This window comes from Apteryx mantelli, chromosome 26, assembly GCF_036417845.1.
Source record: "Apteryx mantelli isolate bAptMan1 chromosome 26, bAptMan1.hap1, whole genome shotgun sequence".
NCBI lineage: Eukaryota > Metazoa > Chordata > Aves > Apterygiformes > Apterygidae > Apteryx > Apteryx mantelli.
Window position 1 is genome coordinate 1,533,296 of NC_090003.1, and position 13,935 is coordinate 1,547,230.

Below are 13,935 nucleotides of genomic sequence, written 5' to 3' on the forward strand. Positions count from 1 at the left end.
CAGAAAGCTTTCCTCTAACAGGACCATTCCTATTTCAGTGATATTTCACAGAGCTTTTCAAAGAAGCCTAGGGGATTTTGGCACAGTAGCAATTAAAATACTCTACAGTGAGCAGTGATGGCCCCAAATTAGCCAAAGAATCAGAACACTTTCCACAACCACCAGCCTTTACAGCTTTTCCTTATAAGAAATAATGTTTTTTCTTAGTGGGACCCTCTTTATCCCACCACCAAGCACAATATTTTCCAACTCACTCACTTAGTAGAGTAGCCAACAGCCAGTTATCATCTTCTAATGACTCCAGACATAGCAGTGCTGCCAGGGTTCCCATTTTTGGAAAGGCTCTTTAAAGTCCAGAACCAAAAGAGCAGCATTTCATGCCCCCCACACTCTGGCAGAATGCCTAACTCCCTCCTGGCCCGCTGGCTTTTATAGGCTGCCCATCAGCTGCTTGTGGTTCCCAAGTGTGTTTGTGCTTAGCTTGATTGGGGGACTTTTAACTCTTTCCTACCCTGCCAAGGAAGGAAGCCTGCTGCACCTGGGTACTTTGTAGCTGATAAAAACTCTTTCCAAAAGGAGAATCAACCTGAAATGCATTGCCTAACTTTGTTAGATGGGCAGTCTTGTTTAATTTTCAAGAAAAGAGTAACTAACTTCTGAAATCTCAAGGAAGCTAAGTGGCACTGGTCAGAAAAACTGCAGGGACAAGGTGATTAGAATGAGCGGTGATCTCAGTTACCTGAGAAGTCAGATCCATGTGTCAAGGTTACGATCAAAGACTCAGACAATTGTTAAGTCATTTGGCTGTCCCGTGCCACACTCTAGTCAAAACAAGCAAACAAGCAGCCAAAGTTTGAGTGAAAGAAAGGAATGCATCATTGTTTTGGCAGCGTCAAGGGATACAGAGAGAGATCAGTGGGGCAATCCAGTCCGAATCAGATGCGCCAACCCTATAGAGATATCATTTCTGCTTTCCTTTCTCATTACAGAGATTCTGTCCACTGTTCACCTCTTAGGCGGTCTCTTCTCACTTTTCCCCCTTTGACGTTGTACTCTGCATGACTGCTTCCCTAGCTCTAGATGTCCCCGTGGAAGCCCTGGATGGTCGACGCCCCGTTATCCGCCCAGTCCCTCATGTTGAAGTCCTGAGAGATGAGTTTACCCAGCTCTTTAATGACGATTATGAAGAGGAGGAGGAAGAGATGGAAGCAAGAGGAGAGCACACACTTTCAGAAAAATTTGGTGGGCATTTTGCAGCAGTGCTAGATGGCATACTTTTACTTTGAAGTCTTTAGAATTAATCACACATGTTGGTGTGTGATGAACATGTGGTGAACATACCCACAACATTCGCATGCAGTGAGCATGCCCACAGCATCTGTCAATACCTTCTCTGTGTACACAGACCCTGTGTTATAACACAGGAACATTTACCTTTGCTGCAGACTGAGCATGGGGGCTTTATTGCCCAAACTGTCAAAGCAGCTGGAGCAGCCTTGGGAAAGCCTTCCTAGCCTCAGCTTCTCTTGTTGCAGTCTGCCTGGAGCACACGTTTGGCCATGACTGCAGCCTGAGCTGTGAGGACTGTAGAAACGGTGGAGCGTGCAACGAAGATCAGACTGGCTGTGATTGTCCAGAAGGCTGGACTGGCATCGTATGTAACCAGAGTGAGTAACCCTGGAGAGAAGTAGGAGGAGAAGGCTGGGTGGTTTGTTGGCTGTCGGCTGTTCTTTCCAAAAGCCACTCAGAAGTGAGGAGAAGGGAGAGTACACAAAACCCCAGCTGGCCAAAAGTAGCACTGATGCCCCTTACCTTTCTTGTCAGTTCAGTTGCCTTTCTTTGCCGTGTTTACCTTGGCAAAGCCTGGCTGTTAGTCACCAGACAAAATCCCCAGTAAAGTTTCCCCCTTCTCCTTCCCAAACAGATCCTAAGGCATTTTAGTCTATAGTTCAAACCTGCAAATGTATGTGTCTGGCACTGACTCTAAGCTTAGCACTCAGACTGCATATAAACCTATCGACAGTGTATCAGACATGTTCCATTCTTTGAGACTAAGAAAATACTCAAGATGCTAATGAGAATCCTTTTAATTCCTCCTCCCAGCTAAACTTCTGCCTTAAGCAGAAGAATGCTTTTCCCTTTAGCCTACTTGTGCTTAAGAAAGAATTCACTCGCTTTTCTAGTGACCCGAATAAAGTCTGCTATTAGGTTGCTATCTATCTCCAAGCTTAGTAAGGAACTGAAGCTATGAAAAGCTGGCTTCCCCGCTCAATTCATTATGTCTTTGCTCTTTTGTCTAAACAAGGCAAAACACTTACTGTCAAACAAGCTGAAGCTCCTCTCATGTTCAAAACCTGTAATCTGTTCTTGTACCTGTTTTGGGATACACTGAAGCAGAGGCTCTGCAACAGCCAGCCTGCGAGGCTGGAAAGCAGCGCCGGTCTCCTTCCGCAGGGCTGTCGCAGCCTGTTGACGTCTGCCTGTTTCTGTCCTCGCAGCCTGCCCGGAAGGCACGTTTGGGAGGAACTGCAGCTTCTCCTGTCACTGCAAGAACGGAGGCACGTGCGATCCAGTGACAGGCGCTTGCCGCTGCCCGCCCGGCGTCACGGGAGACCTGTGTGAGGATGGTAAGATCGAGGTTCTTTGTCGCCTGCTTCATGCAGTAATAAGATCCCCCTTTTTCCCACCACCTCAGCCCTTTTCAAGTCCCAGGGAAGTTGCAGGGGTGCAGAAATGCAGGAAAGGCCCTGAAATCAAGCACAACCTGTTGAGCGCTGGGCCTTCCGTGCGGTTTTCTTTTTCACTCAGATGGGTTTTTTTTAAAGGAAAGAAAGCGCGGACTAAGGTAGCGATATTCTTTAGCTGCTAATGGTGAGTGATGTTTCTTGGACTGAGGAGGTAGCTCATATTTCTGTTTGTCTTTACATGTTAGTGGAGCGTTTGCCATAATTTGTTAAATGGATATTATAGCCAACTCTGATGCCGCTGTTTGCTATTCCAGTTGTGCTTCTCTGAAGTCTTAAAATGTTTTCCACAGAGTGTCCTACGTTGTCAGTTGGTAGCTGCTTACTAAAAGTATCTTCAAACTCTTTTTCCGGCTCATCTCCATGTCTGAGTGACTCTGACACATCGTTGTTCCATCTGACTTGGTGTGTCACATAGTCTTGCATGCAAAAGATCTGTGTTAATGAGAAAAAGATGAAACAGTGTCCCAGGTAATATGCCTTATCTTTGCACTGGAAGTTCTTTGCAGTCCTTGTTTTAGTCAGTAATGCAGCACTCTGATCATGGGCAGTCAACTCTATTTTACTGAACATTCAGTGAAGGACAAAGAAAAGAATGTCAGAAGTACGTGTTCTGTACTAAATTTAAAGAACTGAGGAGGTGTTTCCCACTGAAGGAAAAAGAAAGCACTCTGAAGTTGCAATAATAGTAGTTACCCAAAGTGCTGCAAAAGAAGGTATCTGTGGCTGTTGGTAAGTATTTATTTCTCTCTTCCAAAGAGTTAAAATCTTGGGGACATAATCTAAAAACAGAGAAATAGTGGTACAACAAGAAATTCAGACAAAACGACTTCAGACAAATGGTTAAGAGCATATGGAATCTATTACTGAAGGAGGAGACTGAAGCAGAATATAAATGAACTCGAGAGATACCCAGACCTTTTCTTTCCCTAGGAAGGAGGTGATTGAGGGGTACAGAGAAAGAACAGGAAGGTAAGATTAAAATAAACAATGATGAAGGGATGTGTCGTCCCAGGGTGGCATTTCCTGTTCTTGAGCTGTCTAATGTTCTTATCACATGGGAGAAGGCTTCTGCTGCCTGGAAGGATGCTGGCTGGGCATTCTGCTGACACAGTATGTTTGGCATATGCTTCTAATATTAAGATCTTTAGCATAAAAGAGAAAGAATAGTTTTATTCCTTTAATAAAGTGCAAATATCATGTTATTTGTCAATAGGGATGGCTTTATAGATCATTTTCTCACATATGAAAAATCTAGACTTCTTGGAGCCCCGCAAGATAGCTTTCTAGCCCAACCGGCTTTATCATTTCAAGTGAAGTACAGTGCTTACGGGTGTTGTGGATACACCTCTCATGGTTGGAGGAAGGATACAGCACGTTTTGTTGCACAGAGGTCCTGTCTACCCATGTGGTTCCCCACGGACCTTGTTCCCCATGCGTTGACTACTCCGAAGCTCTGAGCACAGCTTCCTCTCAGTTCTGTCGTGTTCTGTGTAATGTGCGCGGGGGCCAACTGAAGTGAAAGGTGACCTGGAAATGTGAATTACTGCTGACAGACAGCATTTGCTCGTTGTTTCACAGATGCGTTTTCATCATGCTGGAGTGCATTGATCTGAGCAACTTCAGAGCAGAGCGCATCCAGCAAGTTGGGTGTCCTGTCTCTCGTGCTGATAGATAAGCAAGTAAATAAAATACGCTAGAATGCTCCGTGCAGGGGGATCACGGACAGGACTGCTGATTGTTGAAGCAATTTGTTTATGAGCTGATGCATGAAATCTGATCGCTTTTGTCATCATCTTACTGTATAGAGACACAAATATATTCTTGGTCAAAAATCAATCCAGCTTTCTTTTCAAAACTCACTGCATCCTTTGCCTAGGTTCGTTTCTAATGACATATGGCTTTGATTTTTTGTATGTTTTTTTCTGTGTTCCCCAGAAAATAAAATGACAGATGTAAATTGGCTCACCTTCCCAGATTCTCTCTCTTTATTAATAGGCTGCCCTAAAGGATTTTATGGGAAACAATGCAGGAAGAAATGCAACTGTGCCAACAGAGGTCGGTGTCATCGGATTTATGGAGCCTGTTTGTGTGATCCCGGCTTGTATGGACGGTACTGCCATTTAGGTGAGCTTATCCACACTGTTTTTACACTCTGAATTTTGTTCTCAGATTATGATCTTTGACAATACTGCCCCTGGGGAAGATCAGTGCTAGGTGGCCATGATCTTTTTCCTTGTGCTGTGTTATCTGACCTCTGATGTCCCTTACCAGTTCTTTTCCTCCGCACCTAGTTTGCCCGAAGTGGGTGTTTGGCCCTGGCTGCTCTGAAGAATGCCTCTGCGTGCAGCACCACACTCAGGACTGTGACAAGAAGGACGGTTCATGCACGTGCAAACCTGGTTACCGCGGCAAGTGGTGTGAGACAAGTGAGTTGTGGAGGAGTATTCGTGAAGCAGCCCCCTTTCTCCTCGCCCAGCCTCCTTCCCCCTAACTAATTGTCTTGGGGAAAAATTAGGCTCGTTTTCCATCCCCCCGAGACCGTCTTCCCTCTTGTCATTTAGATTAGGAACAAAGCTGGTTATCATCGGACTCAGTCAAGTTAAGTTAGCGTGCCAGAAGCTGCACAGCTGGGTGCGAGTGCCTGTAAGGGCAGAGGGCGACCCCGTCCAGCCTGCCGCGTCCGGTTCTCGGCTCAGGATGGAGCTGGTCCGTGGCCATCGCTCTGACAGTCCCGTTGCGCTGCCTGCTCTTCCAGGAGCAGTCTAGTAATACGGAATATTCTTTCTCTTTGATCGTGATCGTTAACAGAATGTGACCCTGGCTATTATGGGGATGGCTGCAAGAAGAAATGTGGCTGCCCTCCAGAAGCGTCTTGTGACCACGTTACTGGGGAGTGCTGGAAAGAGTGTCCCCGAGGTTACCATGGGGAGAACTGTGATCAAGGTAAGGCCGCATGAGGAGCAGGGTCGCCGCGAGGCGCCCGTACCTCTCTTTCGCGTAACGTTCTCTCCCGCCGTCTCGCCTGCGTTCCGCTGGCCTCTGCTCTTCTGCCTGTTGCGTTGGAAGAGTTCCAGACCGGCACGCGGGCTGAGGGAGCTGAACGCGTTTGAATTGCGCCTGAGAGGCTCCCTCCCCCTGCACGGTCAGGCAGCCGGTGCTCTGCCGCGACACGCTGCCTGCGTTAGCTGGCCAAAGCTTAGCTCCCATTTATTTCGTCTTTTCTTCCGTGAGGGTTCTGTGAATTTCAGAAGTGAGTCTGGAGGTTTCTTCTGTCGCTCTCCTCGTGTCCGAAGCATTCAAACCTCTTTCCTGAGTGCTTTGCTAGGCTGCTTACCTTGCCCGTCTCAGCAGCCTGCATGCTCTTGAGGAGTCGGGGTGGGCTCGCTGCCTCACACGCCCGCTCCTTCTTAGCAAAACCACATGGAAGGGCTCCCCGAATTCCTTTAATTCTCATCCGGCCCTCCTAGCCCACTGCACTTGATGCAGTGAGCGGAGAGTTGAAACGGCTTTAGATGATACAAGAGCTGCCATTGACAGGTCCGTATCAAAACACTACAGTCACTTAGAAGCGGGAAGCAGGAATTCTTGTGCATAATGATTCGTACTCAGAGAAGGAGACCGAGGTCTTGCTTTATCCTGCCACTAGGGCATCTTTCCTTTTGAAGATGAAGGTTATAACTAGTTATCTTTCCCCCCCTTTGATGTCTTTTTACTTCCAGGCAGAATGGTATCATGTTTTTCCATTCTGTTCTCTATTCCATATTAAAGTTCTATTTGATCTGCAAGTGGAAAGAAAAAGTTGTGTTTCATTTACATTAGGATTTAAACTTTGGCCTCTATATGAACCTCCTACCAGTTTTCTGCTCTTCAAATAAAGGGCCAGTCAGCAGTAGGGTAACTAAACTACACGGCTGCGCGTGTGCAGTGTAATACTGAGGCTCTGAGGGCGCAGCTTTGCAAATTCCTGGGAGGTGTTTGGGGTGTCAGAGCGCTTGGTTTGTTTTCCAACGAAATTGTTGGAGTGAACCTCAAGGCAATGAATCATTGGCATGAAAGTTGAGGCGATGATTTCAAAACATGAACACAGTTGTTGGAAAATAGTCATCTGTGCCAGCCTCAGAACTGATCCATAGCTGAAAAGCCGTCCTCCTCTTGTCACGAGGTTGTTTTCTTCTTAATCGCCTTTCAGCTGGATCCAACAGCAAATGCAAAGCGCTGGACTCTGCAGGCATGGAAAAGACGTGCTGCATTCGGAGGCTTGTGGTGTTCAGTATCTGAATTCCGACTGTAGCATCCCCGGAGTTTTTGCACTAGCTTATTTTGAAGCAAACATTCCATCCACGCCCAACCCAGAAGTTACAACTATTAACCTAATTAAGTTGCTAGCATGGGATTATCTTGCGTAACACCCTAACAGATACAGCATAGTTGCTCTATTGGTTGTTGGTCTATTGTTCTAAAAGCTGCAGATTGTCACAAAAAGTTCCAGTAAAACAAACCAAGTTTTGCTTATATTCATGTCAGTCCTCCTCCTCATTGTAAAGCAAATGACGGCGGCAGTTTATCTTGATAAGCTGCGGCGCTGCGCTTTCTGCCCTGCAGTCTGCTCACTCTCCTGACAGGTGCATCCTCCTACCAATGAAGTGGGTACATCATCCGTTTCTGGTTTAAGTAGTACAAGTCTGTGAAAAGAAATTGCAGAAATCAGAAACAGTCCTAGCCCAGACACTGTCTCACTCATAAATTTCACCAACTCAGCTCGATGTTTTCTGATTCCTCTGTTTTATTTTTCCCCTCTAACAGAGTTTCACTTTCATATTCCTCCCGAGTCCATCCAGAAATATAAGGGCCTATGTCAAAAACACATCTGACTGGAGTTGGTAGACCCTAGAAAGTCTGAGCTCATTTTTGTGAGCTTTTTCGGTGTAAATGGAAGTTGGGATAATGCCCATCCTTAGACTCTTCAGGAAACTCAAACTTGGTAGCTGACCCCATCTTACAAGTGAACTGCATGTCTGAACTGAGCCCAGGGGACTAGTTAGGAGTTTCCAGCACCAGCTGATATTTCAATTTCTGGTTGTGTTCTCCATCCCAGTACAGGCTACACGAATGACATTTCCAGAAGATGCCACTAACGATTCCACAGTTTCCGTCTTTCCCCTCTGGGCAAGCAGTGTTTTCCTGTATTTACCAACTTCTGAGATGCTAGTCCGAAGGGATGCTCCCTGGAGAAGAGGCAAAAGTTAGAGGAGTAATGTTGGCATAAGGGCGGAAGAACATCCCGATTCTTCCCCTCTCCCCACACGTGTCCCTCCATGTTCCGGGTGGCCGACGGCGCCGCTGGCCCGTGCGCTGGCGCAGGGGGTGGGGAGGGACCGAGGCCGTGCTAGGCTGGAGGCAGACAGCTTGGCTCCGCTGCAGGCAGGGCTGCTCGGGCGGCCTCGAGCTGGCGACCCCGCGGCGCCCGGCAGGCCACGCTGCCGTGCGGATGTACCCGCAGCGCAGAATAAGCACGGCTATAGGTTGCCACAGTTTATCCCCCCTCACGCCTTGTTTTGCGCGCAGTCGGTTCACCCCTTCCGTAGAGCTGTTTTCCTTCTCCTGAGTGAAACTATTTAAGCCAGCGCTAAAAGGATGAAATAACTAGATGAGGGGAGCTGCAGACAGCTTATGCAAGGCTCGTGCTTCCTCCCGGAGCTCCCGGCAGCCGGGGAAGCAGGGGTCTTTCCTGAGGCCACTGCTGGCCTCCCATCCTCCACGTGGCAGGACACTCGCTGCCTCCGGAGCCGCTGAGCTGCTCCGGGGGCTGGGCGCTTGCAGGCAGTGATATTTTTGAAAAGAATAAGAGGGGAGCTTAATCCTTTAGGGGAGAGTCACAGGAAATAACACAAATATTTGTATTGAAATAGTAGGCTTTTGGCTGTTGTTCAGAGCTGGAAATTATTAAAGGGTGAAGATGAACATCTGCCATCAATTAGCAAAGAGCAGGAATAACAAAAATCTCCACTGTGTCACTTTGAATCTACAAGCTGGTATGCTTTTTCCTTCATTATTTCTGAATGCCGGCGTGTTTATGTCTGCCGAAGCCTTATGAAACATTGGCTTTCGTGAACAAAAAGAACTGCAAGCGTGGGGCTCTTCTGGGAGACTCAGATGGGATTTAAGGCTCTTTGGGTCTGAGGCCTCTGTCTGCCTGTAATTAGCTAGCCGCTAAACTGGGTCGCTGGGTACGAAAAGCGCGCTGAGCTTTCTCACATCAGCACTACCATCCTGGCATTCGGAGCAGAGCGACGGAAAAGTGCCTATTCCTCTTGTGGAGGAGGAGGCTGCTTCTTTATTGCTTCCCATCAGTGTACGTGCTGCGAAAGCTGCTGCTTGAAAGCTCACCTTCCAGAAAGCTCACCTTGCACGTCCCCGAGGCGCTCAGCCACCGAAGCGGAGAGCTCTCACGGTACCTCGTAAAACCTGAGGCATGGTACAGGTTTGGATCTTGAGCACCCGGTGTTTTGGCACAGAAGCACATCTGCACCCCAGCATGTAGAGTGCAGAGCCGCTCAGCTTCAGTTCGCGTGGGATGAACACGCGTGTCTCAAAGCGTGAGCAGAAGCGCTTTTTCCACGACCTGCTTGCCCAGCCGTGGGCCCGGCAGCGGTACTGCAGTGTTGCCGGCTCTGCCTGCGCCCCAGGAGCAGCAATGCAGGCAGGCAGCCGAGGGGCCGGGGCTGCACGCTGCCTTTTTGCACAGCAGCGTTCCCAGTTGGGAGACTGGCTTGGCCTCCGCTGTTGGGCGTGTGATCAGCCGTTGCTGCGTGAAGGAACGCTTGTTGAAAGGACAAGCAGGGCGATGACATTCAAGCAGAAACATAAAGGTAGTGGTATGAAATGCCAGGGACCCCTTACTGTGGGGGAATACGGCGACCAGTGTAGATAACAGAGTGGTCACATCGAGGCCCATTAGCACAGTCTTCTTCTGCAACACGGAAACCTTTGATAACTGTAATTTCCTCATGGAATCAAAGGTTTCTCCTTTTGGTGTGCAGGATCTGATCAGTAGTTGCCTGAGAATATTCTCTTGGAAGATGCATCTCGGTAACCCACAGTGTTAACCCTGCTGTTCTGCCTGCAGAGTGCCCAGAAGGAAAGTTTGGAGCTGACTGTCTGCTGTCCTGTTCGTGTAGGGGATCTCCCTGCGACCGCACCTCTGGCGAGTGCATCTGTTTGCCAGGCTGGACAGGACACGACTGTGGACAAGGTGAGAAAACAATAGCAACAGATGAGCTGAGGCTCGGGATTTAGACGTGCAACTGCTTCTTTTTCTTCTGTTAAAGTCATTTTTAAAAACATCTAGTGCAATTGGAGTTATCTTCATGGAAATCTAGAAGAAAATGCAACTTTAGATTGTAAGTCTTAAACAGTAGAACCAGCTAGCTTAGCTCTGTTGTTGAAGCTGAATGAAGAATAAGCATGTAAGCAACAACGTACGCAATGAATAAAGAGAAGATACTTTCAGTTGTTGCTGTCCTTAAAAACAGGTAAGGAGTCTTTCTTTACAGATGTATATTTTTTATTGACTTCACCATATTACTCTTTAACTGCTGGAAAACTAGAGAATCCTAAATTAAAAACCTATACTTTTACCTGTCATGTGGTATTACAGCAGCTAGAAGATAGTAGTCCTATATAATGGCCTGGTTCTATAGTATGACAATAAAAACACATATGCACAGTACTTACTCTGTGTTTGGAACTGGCTTCTTTCGAGGCCCTGGAGCAGTTAAACAAGGATTCTTATCCCAGCTTTATCAGTTCTTAGCCTTTTGCTTCTCTTTCGCAGCTAAAGGCGGACCTTGGGAATGCTGAATAATGTGCTGTCTAGCAGAGTGAAAGACTCTTTGCCAGAAACACCATTTCCTAGCAAGGAGCAGTTGTAGCTTACCAGAAGCAGATGCAAATCCAAAATTGACATGGAAGTACTGGAATGAGATCAGATTAGCACTTACTGAAGACTTACACGCTATTTATAAAACAAACAAAACAGTGCTGTCCTTACTGGTGGCCACGTATTCCCAAACAGAAGGGTATGTTCTGCATAAAGCACTGGCGTGAAAGGGAGCCCATTTCAGGGCACAGCAAAACGGGCAGCTAAGTCTTACCTCTAGCGTGTGATCCAGAATGGCTCCCGCCGAACTGCGTCACCCGTGCGGTGTTTTAGGCTCCATTGTCAGCGGCACTGAACTTTTAGAAAGAGTGGGAGACGACGTCGTGCGTCTTCCTTGAAGGTTCAGGCTCCCATGTGCTCTCTGTGCACCCAGAGCGTTTCCAGGCTGCTCTAATGCTGTTCTTCCTTTGCTCCGCTGGAGGGTCAGCTCATGTACTGCCCTGTGGTTTTTCAGCGCCTTAATCAGCAATACATTTCCATGCGCCTTGGGTCTCCAAAGGGCTCTCAAGGTAGTAATTCCCAAACTGTGGCCCATTCACTACTGGTTGTCCACAAGGGAAATATTCCGCAGCTGGTCTGCAGAATTATATCGCTTATGCAGTGTTTAATTAGAAGCTTGATGGCAATAGTGCATGGTGGTTGTCAAAAAATGGCAAAGATTGAAAGTCCAGAAAGTTTAGGAGCCAAACTGTAGAAGTCCTATCCCAGCTTTCTAATTGTACCTGGAGTATTGCCACTGAAATTCCTTGGCTGTGGATGAATGGTTTTTCTCTCTGGAGAAGCGCTATGCAAGATGCCTATCAGAGGTAGCTTGGCGGTTGAGCAGCTATGCCATTTACTTGACTCTGATCAAGAAAACACGCTGAACTGATCCGCTGCTCATAAAGGACAAAGCAGGCTTGATTAGCATTTCCAATTTGCGAGGCATCAGTGGACACCCTGGAGATAATGTGCATGCTTTTGATCTGGGTATGGAAAAGCTTTGCCTCCTTTTTTCAGACAGAACAGAAGGAACTTTTTTGGCTGCTAAGAGAGCAGTGTTTCAGACAGACAGGAACAGTGCAAGATAACAAAATTTGTAGAGACTGTTTCATAAGAGGAGCTGGCCCCAGCAGCTGGCAGGTATGTCTTGCCTACTGCAGCTCCACACAGCTGAAAGAAGACGTGGCTGAAAGCACCCCAGCTTCACTTGGGTCATATAGGACCAATCGTGGAAACCTGTCTCTTAAGTTTCTTAGAGATTTCTTTGTGCTAAGGAAAAATTAAAGAACCCCCACCCAGATTTTAGGATGCTGTGGGTGTCGAAGAGCTTTTTAGCTTTTGCTTCTATCCACGTGAAGCGTGAAGGGCAGCAGCGGCAGCGGCAGCAGCAGCAGCAGCAGCAGCAACAGCGAGCCTTGGGCTGTCCTGGCCCAGGGTCCGCGCTGCTGGTGGTGCTGGTGGTGCCTGTCCTCCTGCTCCTCTGCAAGCCCCAGCGGTGGCCTTTGCAGCACCTGCTTGGGGCAGTAGAGGGGAGCTTGCCCTGACGTGGTCCATGCTGCTGCTGCTCTGGGGATGAAGGCAAGCCTCATCCCCCAGAGCTTTTCAGGGTGGCAGCTTTCGCTCTGCTAAGTGCTCCTTGAACTAGAGCGATGAGCTGGTTGTCCTCTGTCTCTGCCTGCGCTCCAGCTTGCCCTGACGGCCGCTGGGGCCTGGGCTGCCAGGAGATCTGTCCCGAGTGCGCTAACAACGCCAGCTGCGATCCTGCCACGGGGAGGTGCGTGTGTCCACCGGGATACACTGGCAGTCGCTGCCAGGATGGTGAGTGCTGCGCGCCCGCCGGGCTCATCGCGTCCGGGTGACTGTGCTTGGCGGGAGCGACGAGTCCCTCCGGTTAGCTCGGAGCGCTGCAGTGAGCAGAGCGCTCCGTTATCCGTCAGCCCCCACCGCGCTCATCAGGCCGGCGCTTAGCACTGGGGGCTGCCACGCCACAGCGCGCTGCTCGCGCTTTGGGGCGCGGGCTGGGTTTGTCCCTTGAAATCCTTCTCGTCCTGTGTTAATATGGGTGCCTCTTACGTCAGAAGAAAGCGACACAAATCCTTAAGTACCTTTGCCCGTTCAGCCCGGAACTGAGCATCGGCGCTCAGACGAGGAGCACCGGGCCCCCGGCTGCGCTAGAGAGCCACACTAGTACCCGTGGGGTTTGTCAGGAGCGAAGCCGTTGCACTAGCATCCGGCAGCAGTTTGCAGCTGGTGTTTGTCTGCCTTGGCAGTGTGTCCTCCTGGCTGGTTTGGTCCGGACTGCCAGCTGAGATGCAGCTGTGGGAATGATGGACACTGTCATCCTGCGACGGGGAGGTGTAGCTGCGCGCCTGGCTGGACGGGGTCCAACTGCAGAAGAGGTATTGCACCCTCCGGTTACTATGCGTCGCTCACGGAAGACACCGAGCTGTGTAAAGCTAACCTGTGACTCGGTTCATCATCATCATCTCTGTGCTGTGCCTCTGCCAGAAGAATGTCTCTCCAGAAGCCTTTAAGCTCCTCTGCTCTGTCTTGCCAGTGCCTCCCAGTTCTGTTTTCCTTTCCGTAGTGGGTTTGCTTGCAGAGTAAATTCACATCAAAAGTGTGCTAAAGTAGCAGAAACTCTCGCTGTCCCCACTGCGTTTCCCGAGAACCTCCAGCCGTGTTTCTCCTACTGCCGATATGAGCAGTTTAATCAATGGAAATAATACCCTGGGAGACCGAAGAGCTGTTCCCGTACCTTTGCTCGCCTGGGAAGCTGGGTAAGCGCAGCGTTAAGGATGTGCTCTTACCTCTGTTTCAGCCTGTGACACCGGCCGCTGGGGCCCGGACTGCGCTAACGCTTGCAACTGCAGCAACAGTGATGGGAGCTGCAACGCGGCGACAGGGCAGTGCATCTGTGAAGCTGGTTACACGGGAGTCCGCTGCGATAAGAGTGAGTGCTGCCATCCAACAAGCTATCCACGTCCGCTTTGAGCCGAGTGAAATTATGTAGGTTTGCTCTGCAGGGGAAAGGCATTGGCTCCGCAGTCCGGGAGACTTTTGCCTTTACAGTGGTAAAGGTAGCAGAGAAACCCACGGTACAGCTTTCGCCAGCAGTGGTTCCTCGGTTCAATAGCAGAAATGCAGTTCCCGCACCCAATCTGCGATGTTGCCGGTCCAGTCCTGTTCTCAGGGGTGATCTGGTGACACAGATGATACTCATCTGTAAAGAGCAGGATAGAGCCCACCAGCCATTGTAAAAAAGCA

General features: G+C 48.9%; 1 protein-coding gene across 1 annotated transcript in view; it reads left to right on the forward strand.

The window, feature by feature from the left end:
• The window catches only part of MEGF6 (multiple EGF like domains 6), a 58,045-nt gene that overhangs the window by 26,252 nt on the left and 17,858 nt on the right, over positions 1-13,935 (forward strand). The window contains exons 9-18 of the mRNA XM_067311275.1: positions 1,075-1,242; positions 1,536-1,667; positions 2,499-2,627; positions 4,743-4,871; positions 5,039-5,173; positions 5,556-5,690; positions 9,874-9,999; positions 12,355-12,486; positions 12,939-13,067; positions 13,490-13,621. Coding sequence (XP_067167376.1) covers positions 1,075-1,242; positions 1,536-1,667; positions 2,499-2,627; positions 4,743-4,871; positions 5,039-5,173; positions 5,556-5,690; positions 9,874-9,999; positions 12,355-12,486; positions 12,939-13,067; positions 13,490-13,621 — 1,347 coding nt within the window. The remainder of the gene's footprint in view (positions 1-1,074; positions 1,243-1,535; positions 1,668-2,498; positions 2,628-4,742; positions 4,872-5,038; positions 5,174-5,555; positions 5,691-9,873; positions 10,000-12,354; positions 12,487-12,938; positions 13,068-13,489; positions 13,622-13,935) is intronic.